The sequence below is a fragment of the Culicoides brevitarsis genome, chromosome 2 (assembly GCF_036172545.1).
Source record: "Culicoides brevitarsis isolate CSIRO-B50_1 chromosome 2, AGI_CSIRO_Cbre_v1, whole genome shotgun sequence".
Taxonomy (NCBI): Eukaryota; Metazoa; Arthropoda; class Insecta; order Diptera; family Ceratopogonidae; genus Culicoides; species Culicoides brevitarsis.
The window spans coordinates 4534102-4560114 of record NC_087086.1 but is presented as its reverse complement, the minus strand read 5'-3'; the positions used below and the strand labels follow the sequence as shown (position 1 = coordinate 4560114).

The following is a 26013-nucleotide window of genomic DNA, read 5'->3' as shown; positions in this document are numbered from 1 at the left end:
TATAAGGAGTGACACAAAGGAGTGAATTAATTACTTCACAAAACCCATAAAAATCGCAAACGGCACTCCTTTAAGAATTTTTCGTGATTAAGAAATTCTTCGCAATGAATGCTAAAAATATTTGGGAGTGAGAAAATTATCAATAAAGAATTTTATGACTAGATTAACGGAAAAAATTGAACATTTTCGTGCCAAAAGTCAATTCCTTATCTATTTTAATGATCTGTTTGGATGTCAATGTACTAATAACTTTTCTTTTTTTCTATTTTCAGATAATTATTATACAACTTTGAATCATCATCAGTGTATCTATCTACTACATTAGAATAAGGAAAAATTAAAAAGTGAATTTTATAGAAAATAAAAAAAAATACAAAAGAGAAAAATTAAATCCCATCAATTTTTGAATCACGTCTCTCAGTATTAATTATGTAAAAAAAATTATGAAAAATAAATGAAAAATTAAATTTAAATATAAGATAAAAAGAAAAAAAAATCTCAATTAAAAAAAGTGTTAAGTGACAAAAAGAAAATGAAGAAGCACGACGCCGCTGTGAGAATGCGGCAGTCGGGTATCTCGCGTTGCAAACACAAAGCACCCATCATAGCCATAGCGTTGTGCGTGCTAATAAACACTTCGACGGCATTGCATAGCAACAACATCCACAATCATCATCATCGCGAGCACAATATACATCTTGCGGAAGACATTTTGTCAAGTAGCGCGCAACAACGCCATCTCACATCTAGACTAAATAGTAATAGTAACAATAATAATAATGAAAATTACGACTCAACGAATAGTGTTTTATCTCTAGTCCTTCCACACGACACATATCCCGGTTATAGTATTAAAAAGTTTAGCAGTAATTACACGGCGCCCGCCATTTTGGAAGGATTCCCGTCAGAGGGCGCTGCAGTAACTGCACATGCAGCGACATTCCGCATGATGGACGGCGAATTCGCAAAGTACTTTACCGTGTTAGAAGATGGCACAGTAATGACAACTTCTGATCTGTCGCCGCTCGTTAATCGTCCCGTGCATTTGACAATTTTGGAAGAAACCCCTCTGTACTCGCAAAAACATCAATTGCAACTTTTCGTCATGGACAAGAAGGATATGTTACGTTTTCCCGGAGCAACGCTCGAAACTCTCGGCGAAGTTCAGGAAAATGCAAAGAAAGGAACTCGCATTCACGGAGCTCCTCTTTTGCAGGCAAATAGCGTAAGCGGCGTCAAACCTATTGACTATACGATCACAAGCGGCAACGAAAATGGCGACTTTGCTTTGGAAAATAGCAAAACGGGCGAGATAAAGACAAATATCACAGTCTATGACGTAAAGAAAACCGGAGTATGGCTCGTTACAAATCGCCCTCTTGATCGCGAACTCAAAAAGGAACATCTCGTAGTTATTCATGCCACAGACGAAGAAGGCATTAACATCGCAGAAGCTCGCATTACGGTAAAAGTTCTCGATGAAAACGATAATCGCCCGCTTTTCACGCAAGCCGATTATCGTTTTATCGTGCCGGGAGTTCAAACGATCGACAGTAACGGAAATTCGACAGTCACGTGGGAAAGATTCACAAAGATCGGCAAAGTTGAGGCGAAAGATGCAGATGGCGACAAAATCGCTTATAAACTTAAGACGCCCAACAATTATATCGTCATTGTACCTCAAACGGGCGAACTTCTTCTCGCGAGTGAACCAGAAAAAACCGAACTCACGTTAGAAGTTGAAGCTCATGACATTCGAACGCCATCTTTGACAAGTCCCAAACCAGCTGTCATTGCAATTGAATTTGTCGCGCCGCAACCTGTCATTGTGCAACACATGTCGCACGAGATGTCGCATCAACATTCGCATCGGCGTGACAAACGTCGCGTAACGCGAGCTGTTCGCCCAACAAAACGCGTTGACTTTACCGAAGCGGATGGCGACACGGAAGGTCGCGTTGTTTTCAACTTGGAAAAGGAAACTGATCGGGAAACGTTCAAAATTCGCGATGAAAATCCATGGGTTACGGTTGAAACGAACGGAGCTGTTCGTGTTAAGAAAAAGTGGGATTTTGAAGAATTAGGAGCAGAAAAAACCATCGACTTTTGGGTTATAATTACCAATCAAGGAGGACATGGCGGTAAGTAGAAAAATAATGTTTTTGTATTGAAAGCTTATTAAAACGTGCATCAGACCCGAAATTATCACAAGTTTGCAGCTCAGTAAGGCACGACTGCATGTCGAAGGGGAAATCTAGCGGAAGTAATTTTACAAACATGACATATTATGACAATTAGAGGCACTTGTGCATAAAATATGGAACTAATTACCGCGCAAACCTTTTTCGGGACAGATATTACATTTTTTAACGCTTCCCTTCATTCATGTTAAATGAAAAAATTTCATTGGAAGTTGTTGTCGAAAGATAAAATCGTATTTCAATTAAACTGAAGAGAAAAATTTAAAATGTGCATTAGGTTAAAAATTATTTAAGGAAAAATTCTACATTGTGCATTGGGTCAAAAATTCTAATTTTTAATTCTAAAATATGCATTGGGATAAAAATCAAATGAAAAGAAATCTTAAATTGTGCATAAGGGCAAAAATTTAAGATATAACCCAATGCACATTTTCAATTATCTGTTAAAAGTCAATAAATTTTTGTTTTGTAAAAAAATTATGTAGGTATTGAGCAAATATTTCAAAATATGCATTGGGTTATATCTTAAATTTTTTTCCTCATGCACAATTTATTTTTTTCCTTATTTGATTTTTATCCCAATGCACATTTTTGAATTTAAATTTAGAATTTTTGACCCGATACATTTTCTGAATGTTTTTTCTAATATTTTTGCCCCAGTTAACATTTTAAATTTTCATCCCAATGCAAATTTTAAAGTAATTTAATTTAAAATGACTTTAAAAAAATTCTCATGAGGATAAAAATTGAAATTTTATTCGATTTTATCAGTTTGTGTGGTATTTCAGTTCATTTTTTTTTTAATAAAATTGATTAAATTACAAAATTTTATAGTTTCGTGTCAATTTGATTAATCAAGGTGATATTTTCTGCGCATTTCAACGTACAATCTCTCGTTCGCCACATAAATCATTCGCAAATTGAATCGCATTCAGACCATTTTTTGTGGCATAAAACGTTGTTAACGTTTATCTTACATTCGCTTTTAACAAGTTTATTTACAATTTTTTTTTATTTTTCGTAAAATGCATTAAAATATGCACTGCACTTATTTGTTGCTCTGCAAATCAACTTGATACTTTTTGCTCGGCTCGTTATCGTATTTGTTTTCCGTTTTTATTATGTAAATTAAATAAGTTGTCACACATGACAAGACAAAGTTTCGTTAAATTGAAATATTTAAAGTGCAAAGGTAGAAAAATTCGCTCGCTGAACGGATCGAATGACGTGCGAGTAGTAACAAACAAACAAGATAAGGAGAACGAAAATATCGCGATGTCATGAAATCTAATACGATTGAAGAGATATTTGTTTTTTTTTTTTGAATTGGAATAAAAAACACGCCTTGTCGCTCAAAAGTCAGAAAAAAAGAGATTGTGCCTTAATGTACTTATTTTTTACCTACAGCTGTACAGGAAATTCCTGATTCTTATCAGAAAGCTTGGGGATTTTTTTATCAAAGTTTATTGCTTTGGAAAGGTATCCTTTCAAGACTTTTTTTTCATCTAAAGTTACATTTTTTGAGCAAAAATCGATAAAAGCGATAAATAAGCGTTTTTATTATAAGACTTGATAAAATATTTAAACTAAAGTTCTTTATTAACTTCAGTAAAATGTTGAAAAAAAAATTCTAAAATTTAATAATATTTAATTTAAAAATATTCGCAAATATTATCAAAAAAAATCATAAATTTTAATTTAAAATGCTTATTTAAATTAAATTAATTAAATCAAAATTAAAAATTAATAATTTTTTTAAATTTGATTTGAAAAAATTTTTTTTTAAGTTCTTCGATAAAAAACTGAAAATATTTCTTTAATAAAATAAATTATAAATATTTAAATAAAATAAAATTTTTTTTTTTTTGAAAACAAAATTAATAATCATGACCAAATAAAATTTTTAAGAAAAATTAATAAAAAAAAAATTAATGATAAAAATTTAATAATTTAAAATAAAAATAAATAAATATTTTCCTTAATAAAAAAAATAAAAATTTGCCTAAAAAAATCAAACTTTTATTTTAAAATAATTTTCAGAATCAAATTTAAATAAATTTAATTTTTTAATATATTAAATAAATATTTTTTTAATTATTATTTTTTATATTTATTTTTTAAAAATTAAAAATTTTTTATTTTTTTTTAAATTTAATATATTTTTTTAAAAATATTATTTTTTTACAAAAATAGACAAAAAAAAAAATATTGATAAAAATTGAATGAAAGTTGATGCCATTAAAAGTAATTTTTTCTAAAAATTTCTGATTCAAAGCAAAAACTAAAGTAAATTTATTAAGTTCTTGCAATATAATAGAACAAAAAGTCCCTTTAGCAAACTTTGTTATTTTTATGAAATAAATATTGACAGTGAATCATCGTCTGGAACTTTCTCACTCCTTCCCTAATTTTCTTGATGATGATGATAAATAATGACTTTCACATTTTTCCTTTTTAGTTTTCGCAAATGCCACGAATCTTTTCGTGTTTTATCAGTACTCCATCCCCTTGTTAGAAAATATGTTCTTTTTTTTGTCTAACAAAGTACTTCAATATTCTGCAAAAGTTTAGATGGATAGACGATAGAAAAAAAAATAACAACAAGGATTAAAAAAAAATTGGGGGAAGTCAAATTTCATCTCTTCTTATCTCATTTTATTCGCATTGAATTTTATTGGTCTCGTCAATATCGAACTGCTTTAATGACTGAAAATGACTTTATTGTCAATTTATCGTCAAATTAAAACATTTTTTCTTTAACTCATTTTATCTTTAAGAAAAATGAAGGAAACTCCTTCTCAAGTCGATTAAATAATTTTTTACGCCTTTTTTGCGAATGCAAGATAAGAAAAAGAAGACGAATGACGATGATGAATATGAAGCCCGTGGCAAATAATTTTAAATTTATCATACTTAATGCATGTTATTTTAAGAGGAAAATTCCCTTTAAAAAAAAATGGCTTTTCTCAATTTCCTCTTGAGATGTCTGGTAGACACAAAAATTCAATATTTGCACGAATTTTATAAAAATAGGGAACTATTAACGTGTTTCCATGGCGATTTCACGGAAAATTCATCCTGCAATTTTTTTCCTGTTTTTGCATGAAAAGAAAGAAGATGAGAAAAATAACGAAAGAAATCCAGGGAAAAAATTAAATATTGATGATATGAAGATAGAACATGTTTGAGTGTATTGTTCCCCTCTGAAAGCTCGAATGATGCGTGGTCCATTAAGGAAACATCTCATGTGCCCATTTTTATTGTTGTTATTATAACTTTTATGATGTTCGGTTTTATTCAGGCTTAGAAAATACGAGAAAAATACAAAAGAAAAGTTTTTTTTTCGATATAAATCATTCACGAGACGAAAGTTTTGTAAGAAAAATTTTATGAAAAATGAACTTTTGTTCGATTTTTGGTTCAGAAAAAAATTTATTGATCATAAAATGTAATTTTCATCAAAAAAAAAATTAAATTCATTAAATTAAAATTAATTCAAAAAAAAAAAAAAATAAATAAATTTAACTTAATTTCGATTTAAATTTATTTTTTTTTAATTTTTAAATTAAATTAAATATAAAATTAATTTCTTTTTATTTTTAAATTAATTAAAATATCAACAAAAATTATCAATAAATCTCCGTTTCATCACTTTTCTTCCTCATATCTCTCAAAAACTCGAAAAACATTCAAAAACAAAAGAACATAAGAGATGCCAGGTGCTCAATGGTACTCGATTCGATAATATTTAAATTTAACGAAAAAAAAAATGCCGCTTATAATAAAAGCAGACGTTCATAAAATATCACAAACACACAAAAAAAGCGCCGACATGAAAGACAAAAGGAATGCGAAGTAAATTGCTAATATAAATAATACAAAAAGGAAAAAAAAAGAAAGATGTACTACTGCGCAGGTCATGACACTTATCATTGTGTTTGTGAGTGTTTTTGTGTGAAATTTTCGTGTTTTCTTCGCGATACGATCGCAGCGAACCCGAAAGGGCGCGTACGTGACACTCGCTCGGATATTTTTGTAGTAAATTCCCCTTCGAATCGCGTAGTAGACAATTTTTGTGCAATATGAATTGTTATTATTTGACAATTTTGTTCTCATACCTATCAAAAATTATGATTTTTTGCCTTTTATAAATGGACTTTACTTGGAATTTGAGAAAAAATAAAAGAAATGAAAAATAATGATGAAGAAAGGTTCGAAATAAAAATATAATTTGATTATTATTGACTGTTGTAATGATGTTATAACGACTTGAGTAGGAATGGGTAAATTTTTTTTTATGAAAATTATGATATTTTGCTTAATTTTTTTCTTTGAAAGGAATAAAAGTATAATTTTTAAACGCAAAATTAAATTTGAACTTTTTTTTGTGTTTAACTAACATAAAAATAATTTTTTTTTTTAAATTGGTAAATTAAAAAAATTAAAAATAATTTTTAAAATTTTAATTAATGCATTAAAAATAGTTCAATAATTTTTTTAAAAAATAATTAATTATTAAACAATAATTTTTGAATATTTAGTAAATTTTTTTTTTCAATATATAAATTTTATAGAGAAATTAATATTAATATTTTTAAATTTTTTTTTATTTATAAAATTATTTTTTTTAATTAAAAAATAAAATTATTTTAATAACTTTTTAATTTTTATTTTAAAACTATTTTCTTTATTAAATTAAAAAAAAAAAATAAAAAAAAAATAATTTTAAATTTTTATCAAAAATATTTTTATTTATTAAAATATTCAACTTGAAACAATAAAAATAAAATTGGAATTTTTAAAAATTTGATAAGATAAATTTTTGAAAAATTATTAATATTTAACATAACAAAAATAATAATTTTAAATTAAAAAAAAATTATATTATTTAAATTAACTTTAATTTTTAAATTTCAAAAATATTAATATTAATTCATTTAAAAATTTTAAACATAAAAAATTTTTAAAAAATTAAATTAAAATTAATTAAAAATTATTTTATTAAACAAATTTCGTTAAAAATTAATTTCTATTAAAATTCAAATATTCCGTTACCTCTACTAAATAAAATTTAATGACTCAAAAAAGCCACTGTAACATCTTTTACCTTAGCTGACCATTCTTTGTCATATACATAACATCACTTTTCCCTTCTGTTCCATCTTCTCGTGTTGATTTTCGTTACGTGCTTACTGCATTTCACGTAATTTATGGGAAATTTTGCAATCGAAGTAAACAAAAAATCCAAAAGAGAAAATAATAACGAAATCGAATACTTAATTCTCATCGAACATAATAATAATAACAATAATCATTGATAATAATATAATTTAGCGTGGCCCAATAATATAATATAATAATAATAATTCAAATTACGCTGTTTACGTTCTTTGTTGCTGTTGTTTTTTTTCTCTTTGGGCATCGAAAGTCCTCTCAAAGAGATAAGAATCTTCAATTCATTTATTTTTTTTTCTTTATTTCGGTAATAATAGTAAAATTATTGCTGAGTAAGCTTCATGATGAAAGATTTTTTTTTTTTGGGATTTTTTCTTAAAGAAATTTTTTGAATTTCTATGATAAGAAAAAATAAATAGAGAAACAGGTTTTGGAATCGTGCGAGTCGAGTGTGCATTATTACATGAATATGCATATATTTGAGAATTTATTGATAGTCATCGTAACGCGCGATGTTTAACAATAATTTCTGAGTTTAACGTCTTTATTAAGATTTTTTTAAAAAAAGTTTGCTTGGTTTGAATTAATTGGAATTTCTTGAAATGTGAGATTTCTGAGAGTCTGTGAGGTCCATTTTTCCTTGATTTCACATTTTAACCACTTCAGTAGATAATGTTCATCCATAAAATCAATCAACTGGACGTATAGAAAGCTAGAAAGATACAAAATGCTCCGAGTTTCGGTTTCAAATATCAAACAAATCACTTACCATTTAAAAAGCCATCAATAAATTCGAGACACACAAGACAAACAAATGATTGAATTGATACAATTAGGTGTGACATTGACCCATGTTTACATATTTTATGCTGTATCTCTCTCCAAAGCGATATCAATTTCACACAAGAAGTGCATTAAATAAAGCCATTCTCGGGTTACAAACAATGAACATCGGACAAATGTCAAAATTATAATTGAATAGTATGCTGGTTCGTCTCGCCAGAAAGTTTATTTTTGTTTTTCAATTCAAACGGGCTGCACCTTCAAAACAAATCGATTCCGATGTCTTTATTGACTTTATGGCGCGATTATTGAAATTTTTTTTTGCCCACATTTTATGTCAAAGTTGATCAATCCCTTAATATTTTGTCGGTTTCAACGTGAAATCGAACCCTTTTCGATGTTTCTGACACGATCCCGCTGTGTGACGACCATGAATTCTTCTTTATCGCTCGACGATTCACGAGTTTGTTGAACAAAACGAACAGATTTAAATTGACATAAGCGCGAGGTATGTGAACAAAACTTCAAACATGATGAACATCAAGAAGAGAAAAAAAAACAAAACGATAAAAAAAAAGTAAGAAACAAAATAAAGTACAAGTGAAAAGGTGAGAAGACAAATGATATTTCATGTAAATTTGATTTATTGTTCGAGATCGGAGGTTCGGATAAGGAACGTTTACTGTCATAAGCGGAGATAATTTTACGTTTGAATTGCGGCGCGAAGGACTGTTGATACTTTGTAAGAAGGCGGCATATGGTTTAAATGCGAATTTAAGTGATATATAGTTTTGGCTTTTGATATATTTTTTACAAAAGGGTCTTAAGCCCTATGGGAACTTTTTTTTAACTTTTAAATTTTTTTTAAAAATTGGTTTGAATCATAAAAAGTTAAATTTTCTTTTAATAAGAAACAAAATTATTTTTTTATAAGATCAAGATTCGTTCAATGACTGTACAGATGGCGCTCTTTACGATCTTTTTAAAGGATCTAAAATTTTAAAGTCTTTTTGGGTATTTAAAATAATTTATCAAGATTAATTTTTTATATCTCAATAAAGATTCGAGATCGAAGTTCCTTCAATAACTGTACAGAGGGCGCTTTTAAAGATCTTATAAAAATTTCTTTATGCTGAATTTTTTTTGTTTCAAATAAAAATATTCAATATAATTTTAAATTTTTTTAACGAAGATCTGAGATCTTAATGACTTTTAAAATTTTCCATCAGAGGGCGCTTTAAATTTTTCTTTGATCTAACAAAGATCACTTTTCCCGCCAAAAATTTATTTTTGTATCTTTTGATGAATTCAAGATCTTCTGACGTAAAAATACTTCTCGAACACAAAATTCCTCAACATTTATCTAAAAATATTCCAAAAAACAAAGACATCGATAAGATAAATTTATTCGACCTTTTCTCATCATTTCCTCTCGAAACATCTTCTAATGTAAATCTTCACGTATCTTGACATTTTTTCTGATAAATGTACGTTCTCCATTTATAAAATTCAGTAAATATTTCATTAAATCTATTATTCATTCGATCATCAGTCAGACTGTGAAAGATTGAAGTCCATTGTCACACATTGTCCCGCTCACTGCTCAATTTAAATCGAAAATCATCAACCAAAACGCGAGCGAGAAACAAAAAATAGAGGAAGTGCATTTATGTTTCGATTTGGATATTTGCTGGATAATTTCGTGACATTTGACATTCGTATCCGGCAACGTACAATTTTCGGCTGATAAACGATTTTTTTTTCAACAGTTGTAATAGTCTGGCAAGGTAATTAATCATTTTTCTCTCTTTCTCTCCTTCTTAACGATTTTTTAAACGCTTTTTGTGAGAACCATACAGCATCGTGACTTGTGACTAGAATTTGCCTCCGAGACTTGTTGCTAAATAAAACAGAAAAATTAACATAATCATTCACGATAAGATTTTTTTTTCTGAAATTTTAGAAATTCCCACAAAAAAAAAGTGCAAACATTTCACGAACAGATCTCCGCCTACACAACAACGCTCGCTGTTTTTCAAGTGCATCAATGTTGTTGGTCGCGTCATGATTATTTTTGCACGTAAGGGATTCACATATCAAACATTTGTCTCTCGCTGCAAGGCAATATTCGGCATGTTCGGTACGTTGCATATGGATGAGAAATGAAAGGAAATAAAATTGTGGTCGAGAACATGATGATGATCGAATTGAGAGATATACAGCAAAGTTCTGTTCATAAAAAAAAGGAATGTCACGACTGACTCAAGTTGCAAATGCGAAATGAACATTATCGATTGTTACATGCCCCTGAAGCTAACGAAAATTGCACGAAAAATTAAATGACGACGTTTTGAAGATGAGTCTTCTTCTTTTTTTTTCCTTCTTCTTTGGGAAACAATAAAATACAACAAAAAAATGCACAATTTAGAAAAAGAATAAAATGAGATAAATGACGGTCAATGTTAATTTACTCGTTTTCTGCTGTAAGTGCATTTATTTAAATTAAATGGTTTTGACACGACCTGATTTTTTTCCTTTGTATGAAATGGAAAATAAGAACATATTTTGCAAAGAAGAAAACTTTTTACAAAATTTGCTTGAAATAAGAAAGTTTTAATTTCTTGATTGTCATTTTAAAAGATTTTTTAACTTAAAGAGAAAAAAAATATTTAAAGAATCATTTTTCAAAGTTTTCAAAAGTTCTTTAAGAATCATAAAACTTGTATGTGATCTTTTAAAGCGCCCTCTGTGAATGAAAGAACGAACTTCAATAAATGATCTCAAAGATCTTTAACAAAATTTTTATATTAATAAATTAATACATATTTTTATATTAAATATTTAAAAGAATTTTTAAAATTTTAATTAAAGAAGAAAAAAAATTAAATTTTAATAAATTTTAATTTTAAATAAATTATTATTTTTTTAATATTTAATTTAAAAACTTAAAATAAAAGCTTTTTTAAAATAATATATTAAATTTTTTTTCCTCTTTATGATTTTTTTTTTACATTTATATTTATAAATTTTATGAAAAAAAATATTCATTTAAAAAAAAAACAAAATATTTTTTAATATATTTTTTAAAAAAAGCTTTTAATTTTTTTAGTTTTTAAATAATTAATTTAGAATTTTTTCTTCTTTATTTAAAATTATTTTCAAAAATGAAAAAATAATTTAGAAAAAAAAAATATTTAATTATTTTTAAAATTTTTAGAATTTAAAATTTTTAAATAAAATAAATTATTTCAAAATAAATTTTTAAGCAAATATCAAAAAATGCTTCTCAAAAATGAAAAATTAATTGAACAATTTTAACCGAAATTTATCTTCCAACCGAAATTTTGTTGACCTTTTTTACATCCCATTACTCCTGTAATCACTAAAAAATTAAAAATAATTGCTCATTTATCTAAATTGCGTCGCCATTAACGCCGTTTCCATGAATATTTTGTCCTATCAGTAATTAAACTCTCTTGCGCCTCGTTCAGCAATTAATGTCAAAAAATCCTGTCACAAATAAATAAATAAAGAGGTGTTAATTTAAAATGTTGTCTCACTTCGTCACCCATATTATTATTATTATTACAATAGTTAGTTTGGTAGCTCCATAAATTTTTTTTTCGTCATATTTTATTCATAAACAAAACTTTTTTCGGGCATTTCGTTGATGGGCAGCAATGCGTACGGTTAACCATAATTGTCGCTCGTCATCATTGAAACCTTTTGTATAAAATTATTATTGAAATCAAGCACGCGACTAAAAACTTAACATTCCATTATCTTGATATTATATTTGGTATCCCAAAAAAAAAAACGGTAGACATTTTTTTTCGTCTCCTAAAAAAAATGGGTAAAAATATAATTAAATAGTGGCATTTAATGACCGAAGTACGAAACATAATTATCATAATGATGTTTGGGTTATTCGGAGGGGAGTGTGAGCGTTCACGTAAAATTTTCTACCTTTTTACCTGTGAAAGGATGTAAAAAAAATAAAAAGGGAGAGCAAGACGAAGAAGACGAAGAAAGGAAAGAAAGGAAGAGGAAACTAAAATAATGATATGATTATTGTTGGAACGTGAGTTGTGCTACATGATGATGAATGAATGTGCTTTAGCTCTCAGAGTAATGAAGAAATATTTGTTTTTTTCGTTCTTATTGGATTTCGTATGTCTTTTCCTCTTTGAGGAATGCAAAGACCAATAATTCACTAAAAAACGAAGGTGAATGAACTCTGTGCAATTTTGCATTGATCATCTTCACTTTTTTTAACTGGATTTTGACCACAGGTCTCTTTTTCAATGACAGAAAAAAGTATTGAATTTTCTGCTTGAGCACACAGAACAGATTTTGTGCTGAAAAAGATCAATTGAGCGTGTCATTGAATGGTTGTCGAGAAAACGACGAGAAATTGTGTCACACGCAAAAACGGAACGAATTTGAAACTTTAATTGAATTTTGTCGTCTTCTTACAGGTTTCGCCATTGGAAATGGGTTAACAAAGGGTTGTTGAACGAGTTTAAGTTTTTTTTTCTTGAAACTAAAATTTCTTTGATGAGTTTTGGATTTAGCTGAGCTTAAGATGAGATTCTAACGTTGCTTGTACTTTTTGATTTTTTATCAACTTTTTTACTCCTTTGCCTTTAAATCTTATTAAAAATTGTGGATTTGATGAGTTTCGATGTCTTCAAGGTTTTTAAAGTTGATTTTTAAAAATTGATTAAAAATCCAGTTTTCCTTAAAATTTGAATCTAAAAAAAATTTTAATTAAATTTGATATAAATTGTAACAAAAACTTACCTTAAATTTAAAATTTTGTCCTTTTCTTATTGCTCCATTATCTTTTTAAGTCTCATTCTATTCCTTAAAGTGTTGAAAAATTTTCCAAATGAACTCTTTTCATGTTCAACATGTTACTCATAACCGTTCAACTCACTCCAAAATTCAAACTTTAATGAAAAATAGTCCATTTGGGAAATAGTCTGTTAGACACTAAAACTATTCAAACAAAAAAAAAAATCGAGAGAGAAATGCGTTGGAGAACATAAAATTTTATTAATCCATTTATTTTTATGTGAGTAGTTCGTTTTTTTTTTTTGGATAAATATTCATCTAGCAGAAAGATAATAAGCAATCTAATTTCAATTCTTCAATCAATTTTGAAATAAAACTTCGTTCCAACCAGACCAGAAGTCACGCACAGCAGTTGATTTAAAAAAAAAACTCAATGCCCCAGCATTGTATTAAGCAATAAATTTTCGAAAAGTATCAAAATGATGAAGTGTTGTCTATCTCATTCTGTACATCTTCACAGTATTTATATCGAGATATTTTGTTCGCAATGGCAAGATATGATTCTCAAAGGGAACATAAATTGACTTCAATGGCAGAGAACATCGGATCAGACCAGACATGAATGAAAAAGAGACATTTTGTTGTTGTTATTATGACTCAACACCGCATAATTCTACAAAAAAAAATAAACAAAAACATGCAAGTATGAACCCAAAAATAGACAAAGTGTGTGTGGTTACCTCCTCCTGTTCACAACTTTAATTGTACAAAAACTCACCTTCGTTACCCTCATGGATTACACTGAAATTAAAGATAAATAGTTTTATCGTGCAGCGTTTCTCTCATATTTTACAATTTTAAACATTTATTTTTATAAGGATAGGACCAGATGGTAGTTCAATGAATATTCATTTAAAGTTATCCTGTTTTTTTTTTGTGAAAAATTCTCATTTCTCAAAGTTTAAAAAATTTTCATAAAATTTTAATTTTTTTCTGTAATAAATAAATTTAAAATTAATTATTGTTAAAATTTTTTTAAAAAAATATTTAATTTACAAACAAATAAATAAGATTTTTTTTAAATTACAATTTTAACAAAAAATTATTTTTTTACTTTAATTTAATTTCTTTTTTGTTAATTATAAAATTTATTCATAATAAATTTGAATTTTTGAAGATATAAATATTTTTAAAAAATTAAATTAATTTTAAAAAAATATATAATTTAATTTTAATTCAAAAAATTAAATAAAATTTTAAAAAAATGTTTAATTAATAAAATAATAAATTTGTTTTAGTTCAAAAATTATTTAAATTCAAAAAAAAATTAATGATTCTACTAAAAAATTAATTAATTAAAAAAAAAAAATATTTGAATTCAGGATTATTTTTTAACATTAATATATTAACAGAAATTTTAAATTTATATTTTTTTTACCAAAATTTTGCCTTTAAATTTTTTAAATTTAATATTTCTGAAAATGTTAAAAATAAAATATTTTTAAATTAAAAATTATTATTAAATATTTTCTTTCTTTCCTTAAATTTAATTTCAGTTGCAAAACATTAATTTTTCACACTGTCTGAATTTCAATCAATATTCATGCATTATTTTCCTCATTTTAACCAACATTCCTAAAAATTAAATTAATGTGAATAATTTTTCATATATATTTATGTTTTCATTTTCGGGACTGATCCGCTGTTCAACTGCCTAACAAGGCGTATCATATGCAAATTACGAAGAATTTCTCTCTATATATGACTCAAAAGGTCATTTGTATAAATTGTGTTCTGTGTGGCATTCTCTTCCAGCTCAGAAGAAAGCAAAGAGCAATCAACGTTTGAAATTAAACATAAACATTTAATGTTTTATTCCATTCAATTGTTGTTTTTTTGTTGTTGTTTGTATTTATTTACGAACGAAGATACAAAACGAAAAGTACAAAAAAATGTACCAAAAAACACATTTATATGAGAGACATGTGTGTTAGGTACGTTCATTGACCGACCTAAGATCTCCAAAGCCAAATAACAAATAAAATTAATGTAATCAGGATGAGCTCTATTCTATCTGAAAAATTTTCTAAATACTCTAAGATGAAATGTGGATACAACGAAAAAAGTTGTATATCCGATGTTTATTGTTCTTCTACTGAACTATGCAATAGGTCTAATGTTTATTCTAAACGATCCATAATGTACCTCGTATGCTGCATATGGTAACCCTAAATTACGGTACATGTACAGCTGCGCTTTTGGTGCGCATTTGTTTGTATATATCATCATTATCTTGATCATTATTATTATAATTTTCATTATTTTTATGATATTACGAACATACGTCGTTTCTATAATCACTTCACCCTTATTAATGAGATAAATATACAAGAAACAAAAAAGTTCCCTCTGATGAATCTACTTTGTTCTTTCAATAGAATAAATAAAGATAAACAAACAATGATACAAAATATTTTTTTATGCACTTGATTAAACTCTTTTAATTAATAATGTTGTAGTTTAATGAAATGTAGTTCGTTGAAGCGGTTCTCAGAAGAAACTTGTCACTTTACTCGTAAATAATTACAATTATTTACTGTTATCTTTGGAAATAATAGTTTGTCATCTTTATTATTGGCGGCGATGCATTTTTTTAATTACTTTTAATTAAAATGAATCATTTTGAAAAGGCATAGATGTTACTCAAAGTTTTTTTTTTTTTGCTTGGTTTGGATTAATAAATAATTTTTTTAAGTTATATAAACTCTTTGCTTCACGTCAAGTAATTCTGTGTCATTTAACATGATCTTCATTAGAAAATGAATCTTAAAGTCTACTTACCTGAAACCCTAAAACGTAAAAAATAAAAGTTATAAAAAAATTTTATCAACTTACTCAATTCCTTACCTTTCATCACGTCGCCGCTCATCGCCCTTTGACCAAACAGCTTCTCGCCTTCTTCTCTTTATCTGCTTTTATTGAAATGTTAATTTAATATACAGCGTTACAAAAGACTTGTAATAAAGTAGTGATCATAAAAGTGAGCAATAAATAATTAATAAGACACCGATTTGTGGTTACCTTCGCGCCCATTAAAGCTCATAAACCTTTTAAATTTTCTTTTTTTGTATGAAATTTCACGAGAATGCTACAACTTGCTTATTTATGTTAATTGAATGCATCTAAATAACTATGCAGCGAATGCATTGCGCGGCAGATAATAACAATAATCGTTTCATCTTTCAAAATGATTAAAATGGTGATGATATAAATTTTGTTTATATTTTTTCTTACGAATTTTTATCTTATAAAAAAAACAACAACTGAAAAAATTCACGTGAAGAAGACGGTTGTCTATCACTTTAATGATGTGCTATTTATGTATGCAAAGATAAGCTTTCATTTCATTTTATTTATAATAAAATTGATTGCTTATTTATTCAATAAAATTCAAATTCCATATTGTACGAGAAAACCAGAAGATATTCTTCTTCTATTTTTATCATTATCCGAAATTTTTTTTTAAAGTAGGAATTTTTAGTAGTTTTTACATCGCATCATCATTAAAAGCGAACAACTTGATGATTAATAAATTTCGACTTTATTGGTGTTATGTGTAAGCACAAACGAGGCATCTCTCTTTTTAGTTTTTTGATTGAAGTGTCGAATTTTGAAGAGGAATAAAAACAAAAGGCAAACTCTTACGTCGTGCTTTTAATAGATGTCAAGTATTAACCCATGATGGAGATTATTTGTTATGACTTGTAGTTTTTTTTAATCTCGTAAGGCTTTGTTTGAACTTTGACGCCTTAAACCGTTACGTGTTTGCCCAACACTTGTGTATGAGGAAGAAGAAAAGCGAAGAAGAAACCGATACAAGTGGCCTTAACAGATATTTATTTATATAATTATAATGACAAACCGATGTCAGGTTTAGCATTTTTCATCTAAATCCCATTAAGATAAGAGATGTAAAACATCATCAATAAGTGTTGTCGTCTCGCAGCTAATCTCGCACATAATGGATTTATGCTTCGAAGCAAATAAATTTATGCAACACAAAAAAGAGCTTATCATCGCTCATAATTCTTAGATGATTCTCATGAACTTTGTGAGATGAAAAATGTGACCTTTTAAAAGCATCTGTCGCTTATCACTCCGCCTTTTTTTCGCGAGAATTCGTCGTAGGTCCATTATAGCAAATAGCAAAGACACGATCTAACAACTCATTTTTTACACTGAAGAAGAGAACACTCAATTAACTGTGGGAATTGGAATAAATTTAACACACGAATACCTTTCTCGTTAACATTTTTTTTTTATTTTATTCGTTAAGCTCGTCTTCGCTCATGTTCAACATAATTTTCTCAAAAGATGCACGTTAATAAATTTTAACAGTTTTTTTGAGATACGCCGTAATATATTGTGACAACGACGAGCGAAAAAAACGACAAAATAAATCTAAAACAATAAACAAACAACTGAAATTTCACTTCAGTACATCAATTCTAAATTATAACAACAACATGCCGATGAGAATTTTGTTGCTGCTATACTAAATTTTACTTATTTACAACAATCATGTCCGTCACGCATCGAATGCATTGATTTTAATTGTTTCCCGAATCTAATAAACACTTGTTTTCTTACACTCTACAACGCATTGTGAGTTTGTCTTTTGTTGTTATTTCCTGCGTGGTTGTGGTGTGATCTTGAATTTCAGCATAACTGACCGAAAGATGGAGAGAAGAGAAAAGTAATAAAATTGTACGTGATTGAATTATTTATTGACTGTGTCATTTTTTTGAATCGGGTTATTGTTGTTGTTGTAGTTTTAGAGTTTTACAAAGACTCGACGAAAGACTTAAAATTAAAAATTGTCTGAGCGCATTTTTAAAGTTTTTCGTTTTACGTTAAATGGAGTGGGTTTGATTCTATATAAAGTCAAAACTTATAAACTTCTTCTTATTAAAAAATAATTGAGTTGTAGAAAGAAAACTGAAGAAAAGTAAAAGGATAAGTTTTCCTTTACATTGTTCGGGTTCGGTTAAAGAAATTGTCATAAACAGAAGCTGTACTCGGCTTACTTTGTTTGAATATAAGGAAGAAAAAAACATTCTACTGTTTATGAAGGAAGATTGTCACTTGGTTTGTTATCTCAGTCGAACACTTTTACAATCTTAAGTTGTCGTTGTGGTTCAGTATTTGTTTAAGTTTGAAGGTTTCTTTTGATTTTTGCATTATTTCTGATATAGAGAGCCGGAATTTTATCTTAAGGATATGGATGAGCTTATGATATCTTTCTTGAATGCTCTTAAACTCGTATTGCTGAACTTCTTTCTGAAAATATATTAAAATTTGACATTTAATGTTAAGATATAATTTACTTACCCTTAAATTTTTTATGAACATCGAGCTTCTTTACTTTGTTAAATTATCCCATCATCACAGACAGACTGCATTCTTCCTAATTTCTGCTAAAAATGTCACGCGATGCATTTTAAAGTACTCCTTGTTATATTTAAGAATAATTAGAATACAATTTTATGGCTTTTAATTAAAAAATATCACTTAAAAACCGAGACAATGCGAAGGAAGGAATTAAAAAAAATTTCAAACGACCGTCATAAAGAATGTCTGACGGTATATAAATTAATTTACTAACAGCTTTAAACACTAAATATATATTTTTTGCCCTGTCTTGCGCCATTGTTTTACTTCCCATGCTAAACATGAAAGAAATAGATTACACGAGAAATTAACTTTTGTTCCCCATGAAAAAAAGGAGACCATGAAATCTATTTTGCATTGTCCATTGCCGATGGTATGCAGACAGATAATTAAGCGAATTTATTCATGTTTAATTAATTTTTCTTCATCCATTATTGCTTTTGTTCACAATAAATATCATAATTGCTTCGGATGATGATTGATGCGACTTTAATTCTAGAATGTTTCTCATCCTCTATTTTTTTCTCTAAATAATTCCCTAAAATTAAAACAGCAAACAAATTTAATTAAACTTTTGGCAAAAGAAATTATATTGCCCTTGAGGGACTTCACGTATGCTGCCAGGCAACTTTCATTCCCCTATATAAATTTTTACAACTTTTAATGACTTTCAATTGAAACACGTAGCGAAAAAAATTTCGCAAAAAGAAAATAATTTCTATTAGGATAGAATTTCAAGTGCACTCATATCTGGCATTTGACTCGAACATGTGCGCTATATGAAACATGTTTGTAACAAAAAAAAATGAACTGAAGATGAAAATGAAAGAAGCGCTAAAAATACTTAACATATGTTTTTATTTTTGTTGTTTGACTGTAAATTTCAGACCAAAACTCAAACAAACAAGGTTGAACCATACTGTTGATCATGTATGTTCAAAATGAGTCTGCATAGTTTTAAATTATAGACATGTGTTAAAAATGTGTATTTTTTCTATATCATTGTCGACGTCGCACAGTTTCGAATTCCTTTGAAAAAAAAATTTGTTCGAGGGTACTTTGCATAAATTTCTCCATAAAGCAGATTTTTAACAAGGATATTTTTTTAAATTAAATTTTTTGTGAATTTATCGAAGTTTTTGTACATTGCAGCAAAAAACATAAATCACTTCGCTTCATTTAACGAAACATTTAATTTAATGGCTTGTATCAAAAATGTTTCCAACTTATTCTGTACAACACTTTATAAGAGGAGCTTTGTTAGAACATTATAAATAGTTGTTAAGAGTATTTTTGTACTTTCTGTATTCAAAAAAAAAATAAAAGTAAAATAATGGGCAATTTTCTACTTTTATTTAAACTTTTACTCGTAACGCTTCGAGGATGAAAAATTACTGCACTAATTTCATTCGACACTTGTCTCTTATTTTTGCAATGTTACCCACAGTAAATACATTAGTGCAAAAAAAAAAATATGGCGAATCTGAAAAGTAACACACTTGCACTTAACACACGTCCCGCAGTTCCCGAGAGTTTTATCCAATTATATATCATCACTAACCATAGAGAGAAAGAGAGACATAGGAGCAAAATGCAATGTCATTCTGATCATGCCTTTATTTTTCAAACCACACACGTATTATTCTCGTCAGTTTATATAATAGAAAAATATATATAAATACGAAATACGAGGGAATAAGAACTTTCCAGACGAATGTACAGAACAAAAAAGTATCATCATGTTTTGTGATGTGACGCTGTGGTATGGTACAATATCCTTTTGATTTTGGAACATGATCAGTGGCGTCAAATTTTTTAAAAGGATATTTTTTTGTTGAAATACTTTTCAAAGTTTAAAGTTTTTCTAATAAGTTTTTGACAGTTTTGGCAACCCTGAATATAGAAATAGATTTTCTCTTGAATATAGTAAAAGAAGCTTTTTTTATTATGTAAAAACTATTTACTTTAAAAGCCCGCCAAAATGTCAAAATTGGCGCCAAAATTCAAAAAATCTTTAAAAATAATATTTCATGCAGGGTTGCCAACTTCGATAATTTTAAGTTGATATTTTTCGAATATTTCAATTTTTTTTTGATTTTTAATGGATTTGTATTCAAAATTTAATAAAATTTTAATATAAAAAAGTTTTAAAAGTTAAAAAATAAATTCTTACCATTTTTCGATTTATTCCAAAAAAATAACTCGCTACCACTGACTTTATGTTCTGTTCATCCTGAAATAAAAATAAAGTTAAATTAAATCATTCATACGAGAAACTATCTAAACCAAAGGGAATAAAACTTTTTTTTTGTTCAGACTGTATTATTAGTTTTGTATCAATATTATTATTAATAATAACATTTTTCAATTTTTCTCATTCCTCATCCAAAGTTATGTAATGTAACATAAACATTTGCCTTGCCTTGTCTGATCTTTTCATGTCGCCTTGTCGAGGGATATTTTCATAACTTTTTTTTTCGGATAATCTAAACAATGACATGACTTTACATTTTTTTTTCTTCACATTTTTTGTGTACTTGTCAACAGTAAGAGCGTATCATTATGGAATTCTTTCTTATTAACACTTATTTAAAAAAATAAATATAAACATCTTTCACTATGATGCCATACTTAATGATTTTATTAAAAAAAATTGTATATACAAAAATAATTTATTTAATATTTATACAGGAAGACGAAAAAAAGAATATTTTTGGTTCTCTTTTTCTAAATAAATATTAAATATTATTTTTGTTTCCTTATTAAAGTGTAAAGCAAAGACAATTTATAATATTTTTTCTCCATATTTCTATTAATAGAAGGAAAAAAACATTTAACAATAATAAAAAATAATAATATATAAAATAATAAGAGAGAGAAATGATGATGCTGCACTTGTTTCAACAAACTATTATAATAAATAATAGCAAAAAATAATAAATATAGAACAAACTTGCATCATTTCATTGCCTTGGTTCGCTTCGTTGGCATAACATTGACACAGACATAAATAATAACAATAAAAATAACGAGGAAAAGTTTGTTTTGGTATTATTTAATGTTATTATATCATATTTTTTGTAAGTTTTCTACAAAAAAAAAATATGTATTAAATTTAAAACATTAAATTTTATATTTTTTTTTTAAATTTAGATTAAATTAAATAATTTTAATATTAAAATATATTAAAAAAATTATTTATGAAATTTAAAAAAAATAAATTAATTAATTTTTTTAAATTTTTTTAAAATTTTAATAAATAATTTTTTAAAAATAATAATAAAATTAATTTTTTATTATTTAAAACAAAAAAATTTAAACCTAAATATTTTTATAAAATAATAAATAAAATTAAAAAAAAAAAATAAATAAATAAAAATAACTTCATTAAAAAAATAATATATTAATAATTTTGATTAAAATATTTTTTTTTAAATTTTTTATTTGTTAAATTAAATTTTTTAAAATTTAAAAATAATTTTAATAAAATTTAAAAATAAATAATTTAGTAAAAATATAAATGTGGTAAAAAATTATAAAAAAAAATAATTTTTTTTTTTTTAAAAAAAAAACTTTAAATAAAATTCCTTACCGTAACTCCGCATTTCATCAACATCAACTCGTCACACTAATTGAAATCCTCGCAACATATATAAATTACACTATAAGCCCCTTTGATTGACAACCATGACATGACACACGAGATGAATATAGAAAAAAAGTTGCAATTGCACACATAAAAAGGGCAAACTCACCTTCATTCGTTTCACTTTATTAATGTGCTCGTTCATCATTCATTCAGTCTTTTCATTTATTATCAGCAGAATTTCTGCAAACAATAAAATATGTACAAAAATTTATTTATGCGGATTGTTATTTATTGATGAGCTTTGATTTTTTTTCCTCCGGAACATTTTTTCATTAAATTTTTTTTTTGTATCTTTGCTGAAATAATTCATTGAACTGTAAAAAAAAATAAAAAAAAAGTTGTAAATCAATTGTTGTGAAGCGAGAGGAGTGGGATCAACAAACAAACAGTAGCCGACATATTTAAAAAAAAAATCAATTTAATTTTTTTTTCGTACATTGAATTAAATGAGAGTGTAAAAAATAATTGTTCCATACTTCCATAAATAAATAAATAATAATGAAAATAATGCAAACAAACATCATAACTGTCAGCTTACAATGGAATTTATATTTCTATTTTCGAACTGCTTCGTCTTCGCATCTTGTGCCCGCTCTCGTTAATTTAATTTAACAATATATAAATAAAATATTAACAAGACGCTTGCACATGATGCATGCCGTAACATTATTATCGCGCAGTAATAATCGACGGTCGTCATGTTTGCTTTTATTTTAATTTTTTTTTTTATAATAAAAAAATAAAAAAAATAATAGAGTGAGGAATGGAGTGAAGATGAAAAGAAAAAAAAAGAGAATAAAAGAACGGATTCCTTTTTCTTTCCTAATTCATTTCATTTCATAGGCCATTGTTTTGTCAAGAGAATACAAGAACGGTAGCACAGTTATAATTCAATTGAATTCAATTCAAGAAGTAATAAATAAATAAATATATTTAAACAAAAAACTGTCTGTGAAGCAAAAAATTTTGATTTAAGCGCTTTTTGTTACTTATTGGGAACTAAAATGCCATTTGGAGCAAAAAACGGAAGAAAATGCTTTAAATAAATTTTATAAGTAGAGCGCTTATCGATTGTCGCCTAAAGACATGCTGTTGTTTAATTCATTATTTTATTATTTTTTTATTGAATTTTTTTAAAAGCGCCTTTTTAGAGTTTATAAAAAGTGATAAACAGGCATTTTTTTAAATTTGTTCATTTTTACCCTCGACGGATTTTTTTAAAAATAATTTTTAATCTAAAGGGACTAAATTTAACATTTTTTGTTTTGGGACTTATGAAAAAAAATTAAAAAATAATTTTAAAAAAATCAAAAATTATTTAAAAAAAAATTGTGATAAAAAAATTCGTAAGTTTATATGCTTGGTTTGAATTAATTGGAATAATTTTTAAATTTGATTTAAAAATTTTTGAAATTATTTTATTTGTCATTTCTGAAAAAAATTAAAAAAATTAATAAAAAGGGTTTGAAGCACGTGATAATTTTTTTCAAACAAAAATTACCTTTTTTTTCAATGAACTTCCTCTAAAAAATTCTTTTGTTCTTTTTTTTCGCAGGAGGCCTAAAATACACCGACAATCAACGCGTAATAATTCTCGTGAAGGATGTCAACGACGAACCACCGTACTTCATTAATCGTCCCCTACCGATGCAGGCTGTCGTTCAACTCAATGCCCCGCCGAATACCCCAGTTTTTACTCTGCAAGCTCGCGATCCTGACACCGATCACAATATCCATTACTTTATTGTGCGCGATCGTACCGGAGGTCGTTTCGAAGTTGACGAACGTTCGGGCGTTGTTCGCACGCGAGGTACAGATTTGTTCCAGTTGGATATGGAATACGTGTTGTATGTGAAAGCCGAAGATCAAAATGGCAAAGTTGATGATCGGAGATTCCAAAGTACGCCGGAAGAGCGATTGTCGATTGTAGGAGGAAAACGTGCGCCGCAATTTTATATGCCGAGTTATGAGGCGGAGATTCCTGAAAATCAGAAAAAGGATTCAGAGTAAGTTTTTTTTTGTATTTTTAAGGATGTTTTAATTTTATTTTACAATTTTCGTCAAAAAACTTTCTTCGAAAAATTAATTATTTAAAAAATAAAAGTTAAAAAATTATTTTTCTTATTGATTAATTTTTTTTTATTTAAAAATATTTAATATACAAAAATTTTAATTTTTCAAATAAAAATAAATTTTAATTTTTTTATTAAAAAAAATTTTATACATTTTTAAATTTAATTTATTTGTATTTATTAAATAATTAAAATTTAGTATTTTAATTTTTTTTTATTATTTTTTTGAAATTTTATAAATTTAATTTAATTTTTAAAATTTAAGTAATTTTTTATTTACATATTAAAAATAAATAAATTTAAAAAAATAATTAAATAAAAAAATTAATTATTTAAATAATTAAAAATAAATTTTTAAAATATATTAAAATTTATTTATTTTTTTTTTAAATTTATTTATATTAATTTATATATTTTAAAACTATTATTGAAAAAAATTCTTGTCAAAAATTAATTTTAATAAAAAAAGTTTTCTTATAAAAAATTGTTAAAAAATTAAATTAATTAATCATTTTTAATTGTTTTTAAATATATTTTTTTTAAATTTAAAATAAAATAAAAACAAAATTAATTTTTAAAAATTTACCAAAAAAATACTTACAATTTATTTTTGTCTTTTTCAGCATCATTTCTGTGAAAGCAAAATCCTTCGCTGATCGTGAAATCCGCTACACTCTCAAGGCACAAGGACAAGGCGCAGGAACATTCAACATCGGTCCAACTTCAGGCATCGTCAAACTCGCCAAAGAGCTCGACTTTGAAGATTTACGCCAACCTCACGTTTATTCGTTGGTCGTCACGGCAACTGAAGATTCCGGTGGCTTCTCAACTTCTGTCGAACTCACAATTCGCGTTACTGACGTCAACGACAATGCCCCAAAATTCGAATTGCCCGACTATCAAGCGCACAACGTCGACGAAGACATTCCTCTGGGCACGAGTATTCTCAAGGTCAAAGCCATGGATTCAGATTCCGGTTCAAATGCCGAAATCGAGTATCTTGTGTCAGATGATCATTTTGCCGTTGATTCGAGCGGAATTATCGTAAACAACAAACAATTGGATGCCGACAACAACAACGCTTACTACGAATTTGTCGTCACAGCAAAAGACAAAGGCGAACCTTCGAAGACAGGCACAGCCACAGTTCGAGTTTACACGAAAAATAAAAACGACGAAGAACCGAAATTCTCGCAGCAAGTTTACACGCCGAACGTTGATGAAAATGCGGGGCCAAATACGCTCGTAACGACGGTAGTTGCTTCCGACAAAGACGGCGACAATGTTCGTTTCGGTTTTGTGGGCGGCGGTACGAATTCCGGGCAGTTTGTTATTGAAGAAATTACGGGTGTCATTCGGTTACACAGCAAAGCCATTTCTTTGGACAGGGACAAGTACGAATTGAATGTCACGGCATTGGATGATGGGTCGTGTTGCGTAAACGGAGATCAAACCATCCACACATCGACAGCAGTTGTTGTTGTTTTCATCACTGACGTCAACGATAACAAGCCCGTGTTCAAGGATTGCGGCACTTATTACCCCAAAGTTGAGGAGGGCGCTCCCAATGGAAGTCCCGTGATCAAAGTTCAAGCCACAGACGAAGACAAGGGCGTTAACGGGCAAGTCAAGTACTCGATTGTGCAACAACCCAATCAAAAAGGCACCAAATTCACGGTTGACGAGGAAACGGGCGAAGTTTCCACGAACAAAGTTTTCGATCGTGAAGGAGATGACGGAAAATTTGTGTCTGTAACGGTTAAGGCGACAGATCAGGGTGAACCCAGTTTGGAAGGTGTTTGCTCATTTACTGTTGAAATTACTGATGTTAATGACAATCCTCCGTTGTTCGATCGTCAAGTAAGTTTTTTTGATTTTTATCCAA

At 27.6% G+C, this 26013-nt stretch overlaps 1 protein-coding gene across 1 annotated transcript in view; it reads left to right on the top strand.

Annotated features, from left to right (window-relative positions):
• The window catches only part of LOC134832733 (neural-cadherin), a 180766-nt gene that overhangs the window by 17975 nt on the left and 136778 nt on the right, over positions 1 to 26013 (top strand). Inside the window, exons 2-4 of the mRNA XM_063846864.1 lie at positions 273 to 2141; positions 23612 to 24062; positions 24752 to 25988. Coding sequence (XP_063702934.1) covers positions 533 to 2141; positions 23612 to 24062; positions 24752 to 25988 — 3297 coding nt within the window. The 5' untranslated portion in view covers positions 273 to 532. The remainder of the gene's footprint in view (positions 1 to 272; positions 2142 to 23611; positions 24063 to 24751; positions 25989 to 26013) is intronic.